Below are 22,754 nucleotides of genomic sequence, written 5' to 3'. Positions count from 1 at the left end.
CAACTTATTATTATTATTATTATTATTACAAAAGTATTTTTAAGTTAGATGAATGGTTTACTAATCCCACAGTCATTTTTCATAGAAAATATTCTCCCTTTGTGGACTACCAAAAAAGGAATCCTCTCAAGAGTCATTTATTTTTTTTGTTGTGCCCCTCCCAACCTCCAAATATGAACCGATGACATATCACTACTGCACACATTGTTCTGTACACCAAAAGGCGAATTCATCTGAAAGACATGTGTCAGGGCATTTTTGAAACTTCACTTGCATTTTTTATTTAAAATGCAGCAAGACTCGGGCCTTATCATCTCGCAGCCGCTGTGCCCAACGATTAGCCGAGTTATCTCCCATCCTGCACTGGAGGCTCGGCCCTGAGCACAGACAGGAAGGAAAGTTTCAGAGAATGAGTGCTGGGTGGCTCTGGGCCACATAGCAGAAAAAGTGCCTGAGGTAGGTCCAGGTCCACCAAGCTATTCTGTTTGAAGGGAAAAACACACTGGATCCCAAAGACACGAGCAGCATGTCAAACAACTGAAAGAAAGAAAGAAAAAAAAAAGGGGGTGCAGAGGGAGAGTAGTGGAACAACTGTGCTTGAGGGGCTCCCTACTAAGCTTTCCACATGAGACGACTGTCTGCTTTGGGCTTCTTGAATTTTCCCTTAGTCAGTCTGCTGAGTTAACCATTGAAAAAATCATTATGACCTAATAGCAGTACATACACAGAGTCAACACAAGACTAAATTACAATGATGAGTTCTTGAGGGAATCATTCAGACCTCAACTGTGCGGGGCCGGACAATGCCAAATGCCTGCAGGACGGAGCAAGGCAACCACCCAAACACTAAGCCTTCATGGCTGAAAGATGCCAAAATTCAATGTCTCCACTTTAGATGCATTTGAAACATTGACTGTTTAAAATTCAGGGGTGTCAAACTCGTTTTTTTCGCGGGCCGCATTGTAGTCATAGCTTCTTTCGGATGGCCATTATGACTGTCAACCCAAATAAATGTATGAGCACCTCATATTATATACAGTAAAAGCTACAAAACAAACTGACAAATAACTCGTTTTCAAATCAGACGAGTAAAAACTGGTCAAATATTTAAAAAAAACGATATTAGAAGTGAAGACAATTTGCAATCCTAGTCAGGAGACACGAATTTGATGCACAATTTGTCTTCGCTGGCCACATAAAATGATGTGGCGGGCCGTATTTGGCCCTCGGGCCTTGAGTTTGACACCTGTGGTTTAAATGATTCACAAAACACTCACTGGCTACATTTGGCCAGAATCAATCTTCCAAAACCAACATTTTTGTCATTAAAATACTAAAGAAAAGCATTTACATTGCATACAAGCATCTTATTCCCTAATTTGTCAACGAACGACGGGAATAAATTTGAAGTCTCCACCAAGGCTGCAAGATGAAGTTTGAATATTGACAAATTGGTGAGGGTCGAATATCGCCACAGGTGACGCTGACCTCATTTCTTTTCATTTGTCCCCATAAAATGTAACGGCAACGTTAATCATTTAACAAATGAAGTCACTCATGCACACTCAAGCTTCGGTTATCTTCTCCTGCCCATCCTCACTCGGGTTTGCAGTTGTTTCTTGTGCATCTGCAGCTCAATCAGGTGCGCTTCTATCATTGGCTGAAGGGCGGAGGGGGGCGCAGAGGGGCGCAGTTTACTTGCCTGGCCACGCCCCTTGCGCTCGACTCGTTGACAGGAGCGCACTGGCCCTCAGTCACTACACACTGGTGGAAAAATATGATCCCGAGAAGAGCTCATCCTGCGCTCCAGCTTTCCAGACAACACTTCCACAGCGACTAATTTCACCGCTCACTGCGGTCGCTGTTCAAGTATCCCTCCCCTCCCTCTTGAGTTTTTTTTTTTTTTCCTCCCTCCAGCCACTTTGCACCAGAATGTGCGTGGAAGGTGATGGATGCGAGCTGGAAGGCTGCAGTAATTTGGATGAAGTGCGCACGCTGTCGGGCAGCATGAGCCCCGCACTCAAATCCAACCCGGACCTCCACGCCTGCAAACCCGGACAGAAATTTCGCGCTGCGCTGCTCCGATGTCGCTCGCCGGTGGTCGCTGCTGTGATCCTCAGTTTCGGGAACGTCCTCAATTACATGGACAGATGCACAGTAGCCGGTAAGAGCTTCTTTTATTTATTTATTAATTAAATATTACGGATTATATACTACTCATCTTTTTTTTTTTTGCTCCGTGCGTTAATTGGCTGGAAGCGTCTTGAGTATCTTGAGTCATCTCAAGCTCAGACGGGCGGAACAATGGGATCGCCTCGGCGTAGTGGACATACACTTGCCGTGTTATTTCCTCGCTCGTGGACTTTGCGCTGATTCAATCAAACTGACGCGCCTTCGTTATTTCTAAAGGAAACGCTCCACGGTGATCACTGATATTCCGCCGATAATCACTGATCGATCCTCTGTAGCCATGCACAACCGTGTGTGGCACGTCGATGATGGTTGATAAATGTTTAAGATGGATCTGAAGGAGGGGGATAAATGTTCTTGGGGGGATGGAGGTGGTAGTTCAATATGTGCTGCAGCTTGCTGCGAGATGATGATGAGATGAAGCCATGTGGTGATAAGCCTTCTCGGTCACTGGAATGATCTTTGTGAAACCGAAACTGGAATTTAAACAGAAATTAATATGAAGGATGTGCTTTTTTCTTTTTTGAGGTGATGTTAAATCAAAATTGATGGTTATAAAATGGAATCAAAGTCCATTTTTCCCCCAAGTAATAAATTCCAGACATTGTATTCTTGGTAGTGAATGAGTTAACAATATTGCTGCAGCACCAAAGAATGGAGGGAAGTGTAATTGTAGGTTTAGCCGTATAAAGGAATTCATTCCTGAGTTTCGATTTACCCTTTTTTGCAGTCACCGCTAAAAACAATGCTACATTGTTACATGGAGATGTTATCAATGCAGTCTAAGCACGAGGATTTTGAGATTCCAACAGAAAGCAAGCATGAAGGAGGAGTATGTCCTACACGGTGTGCACTTGCTAAGTGGCCTCAGCATCCTGAAGGCTCCGGGTCCAATCTGTTAGCTGTAAAGAGGCGGAGTCTTAAGAGGGTGATGATCGCTGCAGTTAGCAACACCCATACGGAGATGCCCACTCACCATCACTTTCAAATTCATAAGTGAAAAAATCTAAAGTGACAAACTAGCAGGTGATGATGGGTCAAGTGCACTTGGTGGGTGCGGCCACCTGAACTCGGACGAGTTTTGCATTATGCATGGTCATAATGTGCAGGGAAAGAACTAATGTGCAACCAAACATACATCTGCAATCTATCTATGAGGCTTTCTCTCTTTCCTCCCCGAAGCGACATAATTAGATGCTGGAATCTAACCAGCACAGTGTCTCCATCACAAATCTTGATTTTTATTTTGTACATGTCCTGAAGTCATTTTCTCACTCAGTAGCAGGTACCTAATCCCAAGTCGTAGATCTTCATGTCAATTAAGCAGGCATGAGTGCACACCCATAGAAAAAGCAAACACACAAAATAAATGGGTCCCCCCCCCACACACACACACCCGACCACCCTTCCAGGGATGAATGAGAGAAGGGAGTTGTAAGCAGAGGGGGGCTGCAGCAGTGGAAGGGTAGTTTGAAGAAAGTAGATGGAGAATGCAAGCAGCGTTAAAATGCCACGCCCCCACCCCACCCCACCCCTTGCTCCTGAACGTCAAAAGGGCTTTGTACCAATAGCCATGACTGTAGTGTGTGTGTTGTGTGTGCATGGATCACTAAAGCATTGTCAGTGAGACGGAGAGTGACCATCCCAGACACCGACCGGAGCTATTCTGCCTCACAACAATGAAATTGCACACAGCACGATCAAGCAGGAACATTATTTTGTAATCGCAATTGCAGGCCTCCAAATCAAGTGTTTGATTTTTTTTTTTTTTTTTTTAAATATCCCTTTCAATACACACACTCGTAGTTTGTATATAAATGGTGTTTGCTGAAGGGAGGAGGTGGTAAATGCCAATAGCCACTTTCATTTCAGCTCAGCTGACGACCCGCTTTTTTTTTTTTTTTTTTTTTTTTTTACGACTGAGAATGTGACGCAGACAAGGCTGCAGTGTTACTGTGCACTGCGACATATGAGGTTCTTTTCTTATTTCCCTGTACTAAAAAGCAATTTGAGCTCAAAATTACCGGAGAGCACACGGAGACTTTTATTATTTTGCTTTTTTTTACTATTTTGGGTGCCACTAATTCAATTTGAGTTAGCTTTAAAAACTTAAATCCTCGAGTTGGTCCCACACCACAAGAGTTTATCATAAAGAGGGGATTAAATGTATTTTTTTTTTCCCAGAGAATATGAGGCAGACGCTGGGCACTTAGAGTTATTTGCTTGATCAGTAAGTCAACCTTGATCTCTTTTATAGCCGCCGCCCCCCCACATAGTGGTAATTTGAAGGCTGCCAGATAATCGCATGCTGGGGGTGGGAGAGGGGGGGGGGTGCAGATTAATGCTTGCGTCATACGTGTCAAGCTGTCACTCCAGGAATGCCCCAAAACAAAGATGCATCCTCTTGGACAAGCACTTGTATACTTTTGGCCTCTTGCATCTTAGATAATCCTCTTAAGGCGGGCCTGCTCTTTGTCACGCAGTGGCAAAGATGCGGCCACTTTGTCTTCCATGTGCTTCTCTGTTTTCTCATCATCATCGTTGCACCTCTCGCGCTTTACGTGGTTACATGGTTTCCATGCCGCTACATGATTTCCTGTGCGATGATGTCACTAGCCACAACAGTCTGGCGTGGAAGTGTAAGAACGGCAAATAGTTTCAGTTCCACGGTGGCTGGAAAGGAAAGGAAGGGAAGTGAGGAAAGAAAGCGGAGGTGTCTGCTGCAATCAAGCAAAAGAATAATATCCAAAAGTTGATGTGGCTGCTTACATCACCACATAGCTTTAGTTACGTTTTGATGCTGTGTGGACCTTCTGCGGGTGCTTGTTTGATTTCTTTTACAGCAAAACATGAAAGACTTTGTAACAGCACAGGGAATTCAAAAAAGAGGCTTTCTTGCTTTGCTCTTTTCAATCCGACATCTAAATTAAATTTGGTTTATTTACCTATGTCCACAAAATGTGGCTGAATTTTAACACAGATCAATGGCATGTTGGATTTTTCCAGCCGGGTTTCCCACAGAATTCTCAATCATGTCTTTATTTCTATATCCTAGCGTGTGAAAACAGTCTGTGTGTTCCTAAGGTTCCAATTTAGCTGACGTCTGTAATAGTAACCAGTGGAATTAGAATCCTCCAGATTCTTTCATGTGGCCAACCCAGATTTTTCATCAAGTTACCCCTGCACAGTAACTAAAAAAAAAACAATGAAAAGCCACTTTGGTGATTTCAGCCATCTTCAGATTACGGTAGTCATATTTTTGTTTACCGTATTTTCCGGACTATAAGACGCACCAGACTATAAGGCGCACCTTCAATGAATAGCTCGTTTTAAAACGTTGTCCTTATATAAAGGCACACCGGACTATAAAGCGGTGCATCATGTCAGATTTTTAATCCAAATCAAATCATTCTCCATTTTATCTTTTTTTATTTCAACTTCAGACACAACAAATTACTTTATAATCACAAAATACTGATCCATAGTCTTTTTGATTCATGATTCATAGTCTTCAGCGGGCCACTTATGATTGATTTCATGACACATTGCTTTGGGCCAGTTTAAATAGAGGCATTTTGTCCATATATAAGGCACAGAAAACTATAAGGTGCACTGTCGGCTTTTGAGAAAATTTTAGGTTTGTAGGTGCGCCTTATAGTCCGGAAAATACGGTACTTAGAGATCAACCGAGCCAAAACCAAATTATTCTTGAGACCCACTTGACAATTGTCAGCTGGTTATCTTTTTAACGTCCAGTAGCTTGCGGAGTCAACAACTTTCTCAACGTGCCTGTTGATCTTTGACACCACAACCAGCAACCCGATAATCGTTATCCTCCCCTGTCATCGTGGCAAGGAGGATGTGTGGAAAGAACAGCAAAGTGCTATCGTTTGTTCGGCGTCACATCCTCCGTCCAACGTGTTAGGGAATCACAACTAGGAGCTAAATGTGTCCAGATCTCAAGGCATGTTGGGGTGGGAAGCAACGATGAGTCACAAGTGGAAGGAGCATCCAAGCAACCATCCTTCATTCTCTCCTCCCACGTTAAAAGTGCAACGTCCTTGATTATCTTTGAAGATTGTGGTGTTTACCTGCTGGCAGACAGCAAGATCACAGGAAGGAAGCAGCGAGATAGGCAACGGTTTCGGAACATTGCCGCGTCAGACACGCTGTCAAGTCAAAGCTCAAGCCTGCTTAAAATATGGACTCCCCGCATTCCATTTCTTCACATCGCTGGCAGATTTGTTTGCTCCAGTCAAGTCGCTGACCTTTTTTTGTATGCTTGATTTTCCGGGAAGGAATACATTTGTCAAATTTTGGTCTTGAAGGTGAAGTAGCAGTCGTTTTCTGCTTCTTCACATGGTGCCGTATTCTCATGTACGCTGTTTGAAGAGCCGAGCTTCAGGAGTAAAAGATAATCTTTCGCTACATTTACATGTGATAGCGGCGAGATTACGTAATCTGTGAGCTTTGTGTGTGTTGGCGCTCCTCTAATTTCATCACCCTTCTTGTTTTGAACGTTTGATTTGTTGATATCCAAGTGTAGGTCAAAGGTTAATTTCATAGCGTTTAACGATAAGCAAACGAGGCCAATCTCTGTTTGATTTCATTGCGAGCTGTAAATAATGCAGCTTGGATTTCGAAATGGGTCACATTATTTTTTAATATTATTACTTGAAGGAAAGTCATTTCAATGGAGATTTGAGTTAAAAAAAAATATTTGGGTTTCTGCGAGTGTTTGATGAAATCGGGGAGGGAGTCATGAGATGGATAACTTCTGAGAAGAGGAAAGATGAGACAAAGCTAAACTGATACTTGATTGAAATTGAGTTGATTTAAATGACAGATTCTCGGTCGGTAGAAATGTGTCGATGTGTGCGATTTGGATGAAAAGCCAGACGGAAGTCTGGTCACGGTAATAACATGTTCCACTCTCATATTTATCTCGGAACTTCTAGAATAAAAATAAACGTCTCCACTTAGTTCAATTACACGCGATGGGAATGACAGATATGTTATTATTTATGACCAAAATGTAGTAGTTATGGCTGCCCGATGGGAATCCTTTTTGATGTCGTGAAGTGGAAGTGGTGTTTTTATTTTGCAGACGTCGCACGGACGAGACGTGCTGACATTCCAGTTCTACGGCGATTCCAAAAACCCAAAGCCGCATTTTGTGTTTGATGGCTTGCGCCTATTAAAAAGTCATACGATATGTTTTGCCATTTTTTTTTTCCAAACCCCAAAATAAAGATTTTCCTAAATAATGGCTTTTTCAAAACCGATTTTGATCCTAATTTGTCGGAAAGTCTTCCAATGAGTCGGTATTTTATGACGTGTTGGAAGCGATTTGATGCTAAATTGAAAATAGATTCTCATTCCTCCCCACGTCTCACATGTCAATCCAGTAAAGAGGCCCAGAAAAGCCGTGGACGTTATAGCAGCCAAAAAAAAGACTTTATCTTAATCAAGAGGATATACTGTCAATTATTTTCACAAGATATACGCAACCTAATCCAGCAATAATTAAAGTTATGCTGATTAAAACACAAAAACATAACCAAGCTACACAATGACTTTGCTATAACTTTACAAGACAGACCACCTTGCTTGTCAGTCATCTTCTCCCTTTTTCAATTCCATATTCCAACTACCGTTTTTTTTCCATGTATAATGCACCCCCATGTATAATACGCACCCAGATTTTGACTATTGGTTCAGCGTGTATTCCCGCTCCAGACATGAAATATTTAGCACGTACAGGCTGGGACGAATGAGCTGAATTTAACCTGTTGATTACTATCATTTTTTTTTTTTTTTTTGAGTTTTTCCTTGCCCTCATGGGAGCTTCAGATCAGGGGATGCTTTGAGAATAATTGTCAATTTGTTTTGTATATGTGAAGCTCTTTGAGACTGTGATTTAGGGCTATATAAATAAACTTGAATTAGAAAATTGTGTTTCGTAAAAAGAGCCTACGAATCAAAGTGGCGAGTCTAGAAAGCCATGAAGGGGTTTTTGCTTCAGACTTATGTTTTGAGGGGCGGACCTGTCTCATGTAAATGAGCCACGAGACGATGACAATATTCTCAAGTCGTACCAAATTCCAGAAGCTCATTCAAAATGTTTGATGGTTTTCCTTCCATTTATTACCCCTCCATTATTTTAGAACGTGATACAAGAGGACATCATAGTTTTCAATTAACAGCAAATACTTTCTAGCCCTTGTTATTTTTTTGCGGCTAAATCCACCTCAACATGCTCTCTAGCCAGGCAGCTCCATGCTGTTTCTCAGACATCTGCAGTACATTTCCTTTCTGTGTGACAGAGGAAAGAATTGAAATAAAGAAAAAAAAAAAAAAGGCTTCCTCGCCCACTGCGGCCACATGGCAAGGGAGGAGAACAGTCGGCCGGTCGCTCGGCAGCCCACCGGCCACAGTCGGACATATTTGCGGTTGACTTCTCTTCACTTGAGCCTGAACTTCTCTTCACGGCGGCCGTTGTTGTTTGCGTTTATCTCATGCTCGCATCTAAAAACTGATCAAACCCAGAACAAAACCAAACATGCACTTTCTCCTGCCTTATTATATCCCCTGCTTTGGTCTCTCTATTTATACTGAATGAGGTGATCACCCCCTTTGCCGGAATGGAAGAGGGGGGAGGACGGAGCCACATCAGCACGGTGGTTTACCGCTGCACGCCAAAACCGGGCCAGAATGAATGACTTCCATCCACTGCTTCCCTTTCACTTACACTCGTGTGGGCACACACACAGACAGGGAGCACACACACTCTAGAAAGATGTAAACAAGGGGGGGGGGGGAAGCTTCAGTCAGTAGTCTGACTTTTTAAGGCCATCACCTATTTGTTAATGCATCTCACTGCGCTTAAATTGGACAGCTATTTTTTGCTTCCTTTTAACCTACTTTCTCGGGGCAGAAATAGAACTTGGACCAGTTGGGGTTCCAATGTTAAATCTGCCCTCATGTTGCCTGTTAAGTCATTTGACAATTATAATAAAATATTTGTTTGCAAGTCTGCAAGTGTGTCAATGCGGCATTATGTTTACCAATTTGTCCTTTCCACTCTCTCACAAAGACAGATTTTACGAGTTGCAAATACGTTTACATACAGCATGTGCGTTGCACCTATGTAGAGTCTAGAACACAGGTGTCAAAGTCAAGGCCCGGGGGCCAGATACAGCCCGCCGCATCATTTTATGCGGCCCGCAAAGACAAATTGTGCATCAAATAAGTGTGTCATTACTAGAATTGCAAATTGTCTTCACTTTTAATATCTTTTTTTTTTAAATATTTGACCAGTTTTTACTAGTCTGATTTGAAAACGAGTTATTTGTCTGTTTTGTAGCTTTTACTGTATATAATATGAGGTGCTCGTACATTTATTTGGGTTGACAGACATAATGGCCCTCCGAAAGAACTATGACTACAATGTGGCCCGCGAAAAAAATTGAGTTTGACACCCCTGGACTAGAAGCACAATCACACATACAAAACATGAAACTAAATTCTGAATCAAAACAAAATCAACACTCATTATATACCATCCTGCGAAACATTTTAACATAAATCTATTTGATATTTTTCTGAAAAATACACACAATGGGAATGACAGATTTGATCATGGCTGGTTAGTGTACATTGCTGTGTAAAATAAAGATGGGAGTTCCTGTTCAATCAGGTGGATCCACATTCCTACAATGGCTTTAGCTTTGCGTCATGCTTACACACACACACGAGAAACCCCAGAAGCTGTGAGAAACTAATTAACTTAGCTTGAATGAGATTTGTGGTTATTTGATACTGTTTGAAAATGTGTCAAAAATGTTTTGATAGTTTGTCACATTCAGCTAACCTTTTCAACAGGAGGCAATCGATGATAGAATAAGCAAGTCTAATTTTGAACAAAAAGGATTGAAGAAAAAAAAAAAAGACAGTTCAATTCCATCGTGGATACTTGACCTTTATCTTTTTTGGAGCACCAAGCGTCGCCATGGCAACTGTACTCTGCTACCGTTCATCTTTGTATTACCTCAGACACGTTTTACAAGTCATCCGTTTCTGTCGATCTAGAAGAAAATTATCAAATAATTTAGGGGGGAGCGAGTTGAACAAAAGGAAAGAAAAACCAAATTATTATTTTTTTTCCGAAGGGCTTTACGGTGAGAGCAGAGATCTGAAAACATAGCGACTTGCTCTCTGTAATCTGCTACAGATTAGCGCGGTTGATTACACAGCTCGCTGCACTTGAATCTGCTGCAAAAACACAAACTCAAATAAATGCATATGTCCATTATTGACAGTTTCCCTTTTTGAACAGGTTTCACCGGATGTTTATACAGCGCATTCATTCACAGCAGTTTTGGTTTCCATTCCAGCTTCTTACAATTAACCAGTCCTACCTGTAATATTTTCTATAGACTGCATCCAAGAGAGACAGTCCACCATCTGGTGTAGGACCCCCCCTCACGCCCCTCCCTAGCGACTTTGAAGGCTTCTTCTGGCCTAATTACTGACAAGTACAAATAAATGTTGGGACTCTGTACTGATAAACACTCTTGTACAGTTTCAGATACACTTTCGACAATTCGGATGTGAGCAGCGGGGTTAAATAAGGTCACTCGAGAAGGAAGTCAAACGTAAAATGCACCTGCCCATGTATGTTTGAAGTTCTTCAAAGCATGACAAAGCAAAGCCATGTCAATGCTGAGAATAGCAGCATCACCGGATTGCCCTCTTGGTTATGATCTTGGTTGTTGACCTGCACACCTTCTCTGGGGATGACCATTTGCATGCTGCTGCTGCTGCTGCTTAAAAGTAATTTATTGCAGGAGTCTTGAGGTCAAGCTGGGAAAGATCACAAGCCGACAGCTTTTTAAAAATGTTAGTCATGCCTCGGTTTCATTTTGGTGCAATCATGTTGCAATCCTCACTTGAGCTTTAGAAGACTGTAGAGAAACACATTTTATGTCAGAAGGTGTTCATGCCATTATTGCATACGAGATGAGATGAGATATGAAATGCGATATGAGATGCGATATGAGATGCGATATGAGATGCGATATGAGATGCGATATGATATGATATGAGATATGAGAGATGAGCTATGAGAGATGAGATGAGACATGAGCCGAGAGATGAGATGAGATATGAGATGAGATATGAGATGCGATGCACACTATTGGAATTTTCTCTATTTCTGCAAAAGTGTGCTTGGGCTACAGAAACAGGCTTAAGATGCCTTCAAAGACCTACAAGGCTGTTACGGCTGTTCATCTGTGGGCTCGATAGAAGCCGGCGGCTATATTTAACCTCACGCAGATGCCTGCAGAGCCGTCTCGTGGTGTGTAGTGACAGAAAACGCAAATTGTCCAATTATCACAGGCCACCGTTAATGATGTTTGCGTCCATTAAGCGAGCACTTCATTACTCAAGTGCTATTTCTGCTCATCTGTTAATCCCATAATTAGGGCTATCTAGCCATCATATTCATCCAAATGTCTATCACTTTTCAAATTATCAAAAAGAAATGTTGCTTTTTGTTTGCAGGCGTGGCGCTTGACATCCAGAAGGATTTCGAGGTATCCGACAGCGTGGTCGCCTTGTTGCAAACAGGTATGTGTCCTTCAGCCTAAAGATCTTAGTTGAAAGAAAATATTACATAATGTGGCTTTTATGGGGTGTTTTGCGAGTAGCGCATTGCATTGCCGCACTTCATGGCAAGAAAGGAAAACACGTTGCAAATTGGGAGTCTGTTTACAGCCTTGATGTGTGCATGCTTGGGTTTAGGGCAGGGTTTCCTCCAATCCTAATGAATCCCCCTTTTTTTCGGGAGATAGCGTGCAAAGCCCTCTTATTGGAGGACAGGAGCCAGTCTTGTCTCAGCGCGGCCTCCGAGTCATTTCAACACCATCACTTGGGTACACAAAGGCCCGTTGAGGCCAAGAATACAGCCCAGTGTTTCCTCCCATGCTTGATGTTCCCTAAGCTAACTAAGAGTGACCTGAATGGTGTCTTAAAGACAAAAATATCCTCCAGGAAAAAAACACTTAGGTCATGTGTGTTATTTTTTTTCTCCCCCCAGTGAAAGGGCCATTTCATCACCTCTAAATCTAATTTTCACCCAATTCCATTCTAGCCTCCCGATTTTTTTTTTTATTGCTTTGCCGCTACCATTTTTCAAACCTCAATAAAATAACACACCGCTTCACATTTGGATGAAATCGTGACAGGAAAGGGGAAAACAGTACAGCTTTTTATTCTTAATTCTGTTTACTTTGGACCATAATTGCGGTTATTGACACATCCACACTTGTGCACACACACACCTCACATTCTTCATGAGTGAAAAAGAGATGCCTGATTTGCCCTTCACCTCTCTCGACCGGTCTAAAAGTAGAAGACCTGCCTGGACCTGTGGTAGCTCAGACTCCGCTTGGCCCCTGATCCCCAGACGACCTTTTCTCACAACAGACTGTGGAATTTGTAATCTGAAGGGAGCCTAAGTGTGAAGGTGATGTCACGAGTTGACTCCCGGCGTGGACGTGTAGACACCCTGCATATGTTTACAGTATTTTCACGTCCCTCTGGTTCAGTCCACCCAACTTTTTATCCCCTGAGAGAACAATCCAAGTCTCTGTAAGCACCTGCAAGCCAGAAACGTTCTGCCTTTTTTCCTTCCTCACTCGTCATGGCAGCTTCCGCCCACTTTGGACCACAAACTACCGTGGAGGTGTTAGACAGGCACTTGGACAGGCTACAAAATAATGCAATTCAAACTAAAACAGTACAAGTGTCCATTTAATGAGCTGAAAAGGCAGATATGCCTTCAGGAAAGTTCTTGTTCCTGCCACAGATCTTGTTCCAGTCAGTCATAGAGCAAGAACTTGAGGTTCAATCACCACCACCAAGCAGAAAAGGACACGATGTATCATTCAACTAAATTCCAGAGTGTAAAAATAAGTCTTAAGTAACTATTCAAACATTTCCACTGAGGTATTGACTCTAATTTCCGCCGCAAGTTGATTCAATAAAAAGGAAACGGAAAAAAAAAGAATGCTGGAGAACCTGCAGACTTTTTGGAGGCTCTCAGGGTCAAACATAGCGTACGTTGTAATGACTTTGGGAATTTGAGAGGATGGAGAGAGGAGAGTTGCTAAAATGCCCTTGAGCAAGACACCCAATCCTCAACTAGACATTTGCGATGATATCTCTCCTCTTAGTGAAAAGAGAATTTCCCCTTGGGGAACACTAACAAGAAGGATCCCGTTAACTTGCTACAACAATGCGATGAGATGATGCAGTTCTCCTTTTTTGTTATTCTGCCAAAAGAGACAAAACTTATTGACAAGGAGGTTGGCAGCCATTTTTTTTTTTATATATTTGTAAACTTGTGTCAATATTACCTGGGCGGGGAGCTCAGATCTCTTGTGAGAGTTAGTTAAAAAGTTGATGTTCAAGCCTGGAGCTCTCGGGCCCGTCACAATCCCGAGATGCTCTCACCTGAGCCCACCGGACTTGTCAGACAACAGCACGAGCTCTTAGCTCTCCCGCTGCAAATGTCAGGTCTGCTCTAATGGCCCCTCCGGCTGCCTGAGGTGAGTGACGCACTCGCGCAGCTGTGAACCGGCCCGGTCCCGAGGGCACGGAGGGCACCAAAGGTTAATGCAAAAGCTTGTTCACCTGGATGATATTACCTTTACTTAAACGACTTTCCAGCCTAACCAGACTGACTTTCTACATTTTGTGCTTTGAGGCAATCCCGAAATAAAACGTCATCATAGAAGGCGACGATGTCATTATCTTCAACTGGTGGAGCATGAAAGCAATATCAGGCTCAGCAATTCTGGATGTGAAGAATCCTAATGAGGAGCCACAGCTCAAAACAGCTCACATTCTGTCTGTGCCATATTCTGTGTGGCTGCCCACCTTGTCGGTAATGCGATAGCCACACTAGCGCGCTCATTTACACACACACACACTCGCACGAAATGACATGACAAGCCCCTCCGCTCATAACATGGTGTCAGTCTGTCATTGGGCTGCTATGTGAGCTTAAGGAATGAGGCCACAGGTGCTCGGGGCGACTCGCCACTCCAGTTCTGCCCAAATATTAAGACTTAGTTGAGAAACTGTGAAGTGAAAATGGAATTTTTGGAAGAATAAAAATAAAAAAATACCGTGTTTTCCGCACTATAAGGCGCACCTAAAAACCTCAAATTTTCTCAAAAGCCGACAGTGCGCCTTATAATCAGGTGCGCCTTATAGATGGGCCAATATTGAGCCACGACAGCAGGCGTGTCCAAAGTCCGGCCCGCGGACCAAATGTATATATCTTATATATATGGAAAAAAAATTTAAATCGGCCATTCATTGAAGGTGCACCTTATAATCCGGTGCGCCTTATACTGCGGAAAATACGGTATATTATTATTTTTATTTATTTTCATATATTGATATGAATTGGATTAGATGAACACTCATGCGTGCACATCCGACCTGCGCGTCATCAGAAGCTCTCGGAATCTTTTCGTTACTCACTTGCACAAAAATAAGTTATTCCTGTATCTTCTCTTGTGCTTGATCAGCTGTTTTGAGGGATCACAGCTGCTTCTATTTTGTCTCTTGCTTCAGTCACTATCCCTTGGTACCCCCTCTTTCTCTATCAGCAGTTTGGCAGCTGTCCTTTGCCATGTTGTCACCATGAGCTGCAGGGATGACGGCAAAAGGAGCGTACAAGAAACATGTACCTTAATTGTCGGCATTATTTTTATTTATTTGGCTGAGCCCAAATTAGAACGATGACCCGATGATTCACCGACATCACCCTGCGTGCATGTGTCTATATTTTTCTAGGCCACGTCTCAAGGGAAGGCAGCTGTCGGCCATGATTGGAAACCCTTTCACTTTGTGTCGACGAATCAATAACAAAGCTGGTGATTGACCACCCAGTTTAGATTGAAAACGAGGAGAACGTGCTAACCCACAACCGAGATAGAAACTCAGAAATGAGAACCGTAACACTACCGTGCTAATCACTATTCCACTTTTTTTTCCTCTTGAAAAGAGAACTGATCAATTCTCTCCCACCTTTGAGACATGAACTTCCAACACAAACGCAAGAACGTTCTCGTTAATCGTGGACTTGACTTTTATAATGCACAGTGAAGGTCAAGGATAGTCTGTGTGTGTTTCATAAATCAGCGTAACAACAAGGATTGCACAAATTCAGACAAGCAGGTCATTACGCCGGGTGCTCCAATGTGCATTACGGGGAATTTTTTTTTTTTACTCCTCATGCTGCACCTAAGTGCATATTTTTTTTTATTCTCTGCCACACCAGCCTTCCTCTAGCCTTGAATAGCAGTCTGGACTTAAATTGAATCTCACTTCCTGTCAGCAGCTTTTTTTTCTTCATTCTTAGCACATGTGTATTTGCTTCCAATATGTGCTTGCTAATAAGCAAAAGATGATGTTGGAGCCAGACGCTTTTCTTTTTCGGAGCGCCGTGTAATTCTCCCCAGCTGCAGCAGGTAGTCAGGATGGAAGGCAGCTGTGACACGCACCGACTATCCACTCGGAGAATCGGGGAGATAGGATACAATCAAAAAGGGTTTAAGTGGGAGTTTGCCTGTATTTGACTGCGGCTTCTGTTGGGAATTAACTGTTCAGATCCAGGCGAGAGGGAGGTATTTCCCAGGCTTCCCGGATTGGTAATCCAACACCGCTCGAGACTGAGCAGAGGGGGACTGAGGGGTAAATTTGTGGTAATCAGAAATTTGAGGAATGTAGGAATACATGGGGCGCCACATGAAGGGGAATCCCCAAGGCAGTAGCCTGATATGTGTGAATGTCCAAATGGAAGTGTCACAGCCGCCATGGGCAGTCCCATTAATCATTAGAGGAAGAAATATACTCCCAGCTGTACACTTGACAAAACGCTCATTGCACACAACACCTTTTGTTCATATGATCTATAAACTCACGCAATCAAACATTTGCAATGGCTTCATGCTAATTTTACCGTGAAAAAAGGCAAAGAGAAAAACCACGGTGGCTTTTACGAGTCCTCGGACCCAAAATAAACAGCAATATATTTACACACCCTTCAGTCGAGCTACGTTTCACAAGAGCAGTAGCGGGAGCCCTACTTGGCTATTTTGATTTCATTCAAAATGCCCATGCGTATAAAATTGCCCGCTGTGTCTTCTCGTTTATAGCGCCATCTGGAACTTTCCGCACACACACACACGAGCATTCACACGCAAATTCACACCAAAGTTCAATGTGTGTTGCTTGTATGAGTTTTTTTTAAATTGATCAAGGTGCCTGCAGAATATCTGCTCCAGAACATCCCTTTTGTCTGCACAGTATTGACGGGGGTGATAATAAGCGTGCTTTTCAAGGCCTGTGTAAAAGTTAACAGCTTTACATAGCGTCGCCATGGTTACAAGCAGATGTCGCCCAGAATAGCAATCGTGGAATCTCACTTGTTTCATTGACTATATGGGCATAAATGGCTTTTTATGTCAAATATGCAAAATGCTTTTCATATATTTCATTTCTCAGAGTACATTCCTCAATACATGTGGATCAGATCCGCTATTGAACAACAAAGGGTTTGAAGCAAACAACAAAATAACCACATTGATTTTTTTTTCTCCACTGCAATGGCCTGTTTTTTATAAATGTGCAAATGTGCAAGAAATTATTAGATCTTATAACGTTAGGGCAGTGTAGCACTCGATGCAAATGTAACTAAGCCATCTAGTGGTGAAAGGTGATATTACAACTTAAAATATAGCGTGAACTAAAAATATATATATATATAAATATATTGAAAATGGTATCGAACCGGTAGTAGGTCAAAATAATCACCCGAAAATTGAAAATCAATCGCACGCCAACAGTTGCCCATCCCAAATAATACAAGAGTGAAATCAGTCGCACGTCTCATTATACAAACAGAAGACACACACATCATTTTCTCGTCATCCAAACAACTCCCGCTGCAGCATGCTGATAACCTCGTCATGACTGCGAGAGTGGAAAGCTTCGGTATTCACGGAAGAATTTGTGACGGGATAAGCGGTGACACAAAAACAGGCTGTGAATAGGACAATGTGGCTAAAAATGGCACTGATTGACAGCGTCTAGCCTGCAGACATGTACGGACCTGCGTATTATTGCATGTGTCTTTCTTTACTCCTCTCTGGTCAAATTCCTTCAGCTGTCCGCCCTCGCTTTGACCGTCTTGATTGTCAGGTTACGCAGCTAAAAGATCTAAAGTACTTTCAACTTTGTGGATAGGTGGGATTTTCCTAGCTGGGACCTATTAAATGTCACTGTGGTTCGAAAAAGTAAAATATGGACTGGAAAATGTGGCTAAAGGAATTTTTCGCCCCTCGCTGTTAGCTCTCAATTGCTCTTGTCCTCCCCTGATTTCAAATATTATGGTCTCACTTGCATGTTACCACACGGTATGAACTGGATGAGTATCGAGGCCCATAAATACATTTAATATTTTCTTCTGCATTGCAGAACCAAAACCCTTAAAATCCAAAATCCTAAATAAATAAAAGTGAAAATATAAGAAAGTCTAAAATATATATTTGAAAATTTTAATTTAAAAAGAATATATATAGGGAAATAAAAAGAACAAAATATTCATATCAAATAAAGTAAAAAATAAATACTAACATTATAAAATGATTCAAAAATCTCTCTCTATATATATATAGATTTAAATATATATCTAAAATATATATTTGAGAAATTGTATTTAAAAAAATATATGGAAATAAAAATAACAAAACATACATAAGAAATACAATAGAAAATAAATACAAACATTAAAAAACGATTTAAAAAATAAGAATTATTATTCAGATCACAATCTTACAACCAGTTCCAGTTACGTGCTATAATTGTTGGCATTCTTTTTTTATTCACTCTAAATGTGATGGCTTTTGTACGTAATCAAATGTGCATACAGCAGTATGCAGTATGAGCAGTTTGGCCAGCTCGAATAAAAACACCAGAAAAGCAGCTGAGCAGAAACACAAACCTTTTTTTATTTCAAAGGCCTGTTTGGAAATGGGAAAGCGGCAGGCATAATACCGTCTGTCCCCTTTGTGTTTGCTAGTTCCACTTTTATCAAACTAAACTGCTGCCTTTTAGGGCAAATAAAAGCTTTCTTGTATTCACTTTCAAAGCAAACATGTTTGGAAAATCTTTGGATATCAAGCAACCATATGTTTAGCGTCACAGGTGCTGTCTTCAGGTGAGTCTCATATTTCACAGGCAAATGTGTTTGCGCAAGGTTTGGTGAATAAACACAACACACCTTGACACACTCATAAATAGAAAGATCTGATGATCTGTGGCTTGTATTGTATATAAGGGTGAGGCACCTCCTGAGGTTTTATCGTCAATTGAAACAAGAACAGGATTTCCCATATTTTCTGCACCTAAGATTCTCCACCAATCATGCTCACCTTAAATTAGAATGAAGACTTTTGAGATGATCAAAAATGTTCTTTCTCTCATGGGGGCAGCTGTATAAACATCCACACAACTGTTTGGGTTTTGCGACCACATTTGCATTACACGTTTACTATTTTTACTTGAGATCGGGGACGTATCTCTAAAAGCTTTGTTAAGATCAAACAAACATGTGGATGTGACCCGTTAGATTGAGTAAACAGGAAAGGCACTGGTGGACAAGGTGGAATGTGGTTTGGGCGGACGGGTAGCATTTTATGCGTGTTAACCCTTTAAGGGTTCTCGCTTAATGGACGTCATACGTTGTCAAGAATGTTGCCCAGTCAACAAATGGGCTTATGCTATTGTAAAAATCAAACAAACTTTACACTTGTTTATCTGAGTTGAATTAACTGTGTACACCTCAACTGGCCATTTTCAAAATACGATAAATCAATTTGGAATATTCATAAGACTTGCTCAATTAATGCTGTAAAAAAAATTAATCTGCCTTGTCAAACTGTAATATATATGTATATATATTTTTTAATGTATTTATTTATTTTTATTTATTTTTTTATACTCAATTTCTGCTGTAAATTTTTTTTATCTGCCTTGTCAAACTAATATATTTATTTTTTATTCATGTGCTGCTGATCTTTTCAGTACTAAGCTAACAACAGAAACTACTTTTATTTCCAAATAACCCCAGTGTGAAAATGAGCACTTTGGATTCAGGTACACGTCGACTGAAATCAATCCAAATCGACTCTGGAGCAGGCAGCGTCGTCCAATTCCTTTTCCACACACATTAAAAGCTTTGAGGTGTGCTTTGAAAACAAGCAACGAGGTTAACGTTGAATAATTGTGAGCGCCGTGTTAAGGTGCCTGAGTCTGCTCCGACGTGCGGACATTGCAACAAGGTGATAATGAGGCGTTATGAATAGCTTATCTAATCATCTCATCAACATATCGCAAAGTCGATGATCAGGTGTGTGTTTTTTGACAAGCTGCTAAACTGGGTCGAAAACCTTCCGCCCACCGTTTAGTAAAATCTCACATGGGACAGGAGTGTGTGTACGAGGCTCATTTTAAATACACTTAATCGAAACAATTTTTTTATAACCTCTTTTTTTATGGTTTTATATTTTGATCTGGCTCACCCTGTACCTGAGGAAAAGTGGATGGGAGAATGAATGAATGCTGCTTTTTTTTTTTCATGAAAGGTAAAAAGACTTCTTTCTGCCATATCACATGTTGACATAATCGGATTCCTCCCCTTATCCTGTGCGGCTGGGATGCGTGGCTCTTATATAACGTCCCCCCCCCTCCACCATCACATCTTTATGCTGACAATGTGTCAAAACAGCAGCCTGCCTCCTTTGCTCTCCCACTGCTGTCAAGAGCAACCTCTCTGTCCTTTCTGCACCACAAAGACTCCCGAAGTCAGCGTGAGTGGATTAAAAATGCAAAATCCGCAAGATCTATTTGCGTCCGTCTGGTCCTGCCCGTAAATATTGACGAAAAAGCCAGAAAATGAGGGCGGCCTCACTGCAGCTGAGCAATTAGTCAACACGTTTTAAAGCACTAATGGGACCTTGACTGGGAAGTTGTAAAAAGTTGGAGGAATTATTTATGACCAGTGGGAAATAAGCCACAGGGCACAAAGCAATATTTTGTAACGTGTCATTTCTTTGTTTTTTCCTGTCACAGTGTTCATCTGCAGCTTCATGGTGGCAGCTCCCATCTTCGGTTACCTGGGCGACCGTTTCAACAGAAAGGCCATCCTGAGCTGCGGCATTTTTTTTTGGTCCACCGTTACGCTGTTGAGCTCCTTCATCAGCAAAGAGGTACGACAAAACAATGGCGGGACATGTTAGCTTGTATCGCAGACAAGCTCATTATGGTGGATACGCTTTTATTGAAAGCAGGGAAATGAAATGTCACGCTTGGCGTAACCGCGTTGGCAGTTTTTACATCTTTGCCCGACATCCAATTAAGCAAGGCCGAGGCTTGGTCTCGGTTACGAGACTTTAGAAGATAAGACGGCAGTTTAACTACCCCTTGACAGTTTTGATATCTTGAAAAACCTTTGTGTGCATTCAACAATAACATTACTCTCAGGAGCAATTACATGGGGAGATTAAGTTTGAGAGCAAAAAGGCTTCATGTGCATGCAGACAACATTGTAATAGGAGCGCTTGGAAATAAATGTGCAAGACCGCCACCAAAGCTTAATCATATGGCAAATCAATAAGGGATCAATCATCATATAGGATTGGAACCCGTAAAAGCGCAACAAAGCTTTTTGAATAGCATCAATACAAATTGACGTAGCTAATGAAAATGAAAGTCACAAGAGTTGAAATGATACAAAATCCTCAAATAATAACCCCTGACAAGTACCGTATTTTCTGCACTATAAATCACACCGGATTATAAGGCGCACCTTCAATGAATGGCCCATTTTAAAACTTTGTCCATATATAAGGCGCACCGGATTATAAGGCGCACCTTCAATGAATGGCCCATTTTAAAACTTTGTTCATATATATATACATTTGGCCCGCGGGCCGGACTTTGGACACGCCTGCTGTAGTGGCTCAATATTAGTCCATATATAAGGCGCACTTGATTATAAGGCACACTGTCGGCTTTTGAGAAAATTGGAGGTTTTTAGGTGCGCCTTATAGTGCGGAAAATACGGTAGTATATCGGAAACTGCAGACGGAAGGAAGGTCACCCAAGCACCCAAGCACCCAAACAAACAAATCGGCATTGATGAATACATCACCGCCAAGATTCAAGGTATTGAGAAGCGCTAATGTGTGCCATTTGACTGGCAGCCACACACAGCCTGAAAAGCTGAAGCACTCAAGTTCTGCAGACCAGCATTATTGGCTGCATCGCTTTGAGTGGGAGCTGGTCAGAAAGGAATGACAGCATAGATGTCTCAGGAGGGTGGAGACAAGATGGCAGTCTTTTATTTGCCTGAGCGGGGAAATTCAGCCAGGCGACTTAAGGGGCTGAGATGAAATGAAGTACTGCTGTTGAATTGAGGAAGCACTCGTCAGTCTTTTCAAGCACATTTTTGGAGTGTGCTTAGGCCACTTCAATTCCTAATGACACCAAATGCTAATATTGTAGCAGCAATTTCTCTCTCAATGTTAATCAATTATTTGATTAGATGAGTGTGCATTAGAAAGAAGGATTTTATTTTTGTATTACAGACTCAGGAGTACTGTATCTTTCCAGATAGTGTGTTGCCATGGAAACAGCTGCCCACACAGATGCCCCTATGACCACTCCTTAAGCCATTTACTTACACACTTATCAGTTTATCACGTCTGAAAGTGTGCCAATGATTACAGGACAGTCATCTAATTATTTTATAGCTTATTCTCCAGGGGCGGAGCTACATGGTGACCAGAGGTGGCCAATAGCGACTCCCCATCTAGCATTATGCCATTTCCACATGGATGCAATATTTTGACATCACGTTTTTCCATTTCTATTGTCTCTGTGCAGTACTACTGGTTGTTTATGCTCTCCCGCGGCCTGGTGGGCATCGGAGAGTCCAGCTACTCGTCCATCTCCCCCACCATCATTGGAGACTTGTTCACCAATAACAAGCGTACCATGATGCTCTCTTTCTTCTACCTGGCCATCCCCTTGGGAAGGTGAGCAGCAGAAACATCTCCCTCTCTCGTGTCCAGCGTTCAATTCGGACATGTAATGAAGGTCCGACTCAAAACAACGGAAGTGTTTTACCTTGATACAGCTGCACTAACATCTCCCACACAAGAATGCGGTACTTTAAATATACTGGTGTGGGAATTGAAGGCATTTTAAGCACAAATCTGCAGCCCTCAATGAGAAAAAGGACCACAGGGAGAGAGTAAACAAAGCTGGGTGATAAAAGATGAATGGACCGGTGGATGGAGCACCGAAAAACCCCTTTGAGGTTTAACATTATGAACAGAACAGTGCGTAGCAGAATGCAAAGAAATGGAAAAGATGCTCAAAGAAGGAGAACTGTATGCTGTAATATTTCATCGGAATGA

General features: G+C 41.9%; 1 protein-coding gene across 2 annotated transcripts in view; it reads left to right on the top strand.

Moving 5' to 3' along the window:
• Nucleotides 1-1,734: 1,734 nt before the first annotated feature.
• The window catches only part of spns2 (SPNS lysolipid transporter 2, sphingosine-1-phosphate), a 34,618-nt gene continuing 13,598 nt past the window's right edge, over nt 1,735-22,754 (top strand). The window contains exons 1-4 of one of the 2 annotated variants that reach the window (XM_061299735.1): nt 1,735-2,164; nt 11,758-11,823; nt 20,404-20,540; nt 22,219-22,370. In XM_061299735.1, the coding sequence (XP_061155719.1) occupies nt 1,933-2,164; nt 11,758-11,823; nt 20,404-20,540; nt 22,219-22,370 (587 nt within the window). In that variant the 5' untranslated portion in view covers nt 1,735-1,932. Of the gene's footprint in view, nt 2,165-11,757; nt 11,824-19,756; nt 19,917-20,403; nt 20,541-22,218; nt 22,371-22,754 lie in introns of those variants that run through there. The other variant, XM_061299736.1, reaches the window with a different exon arrangement.

Source organism: Syngnathus typhle, linkage group LG15 (assembly GCF_033458585.1).
Source record: "Syngnathus typhle isolate RoL2023-S1 ecotype Sweden linkage group LG15, RoL_Styp_1.0, whole genome shotgun sequence".
Classification (NCBI taxonomy): domain Eukaryota; kingdom Metazoa; phylum Chordata; class Actinopteri; order Syngnathiformes; family Syngnathidae; genus Syngnathus; species Syngnathus typhle.
This window is presented reverse-complemented; position numbering and strand designations above follow the sequence as displayed.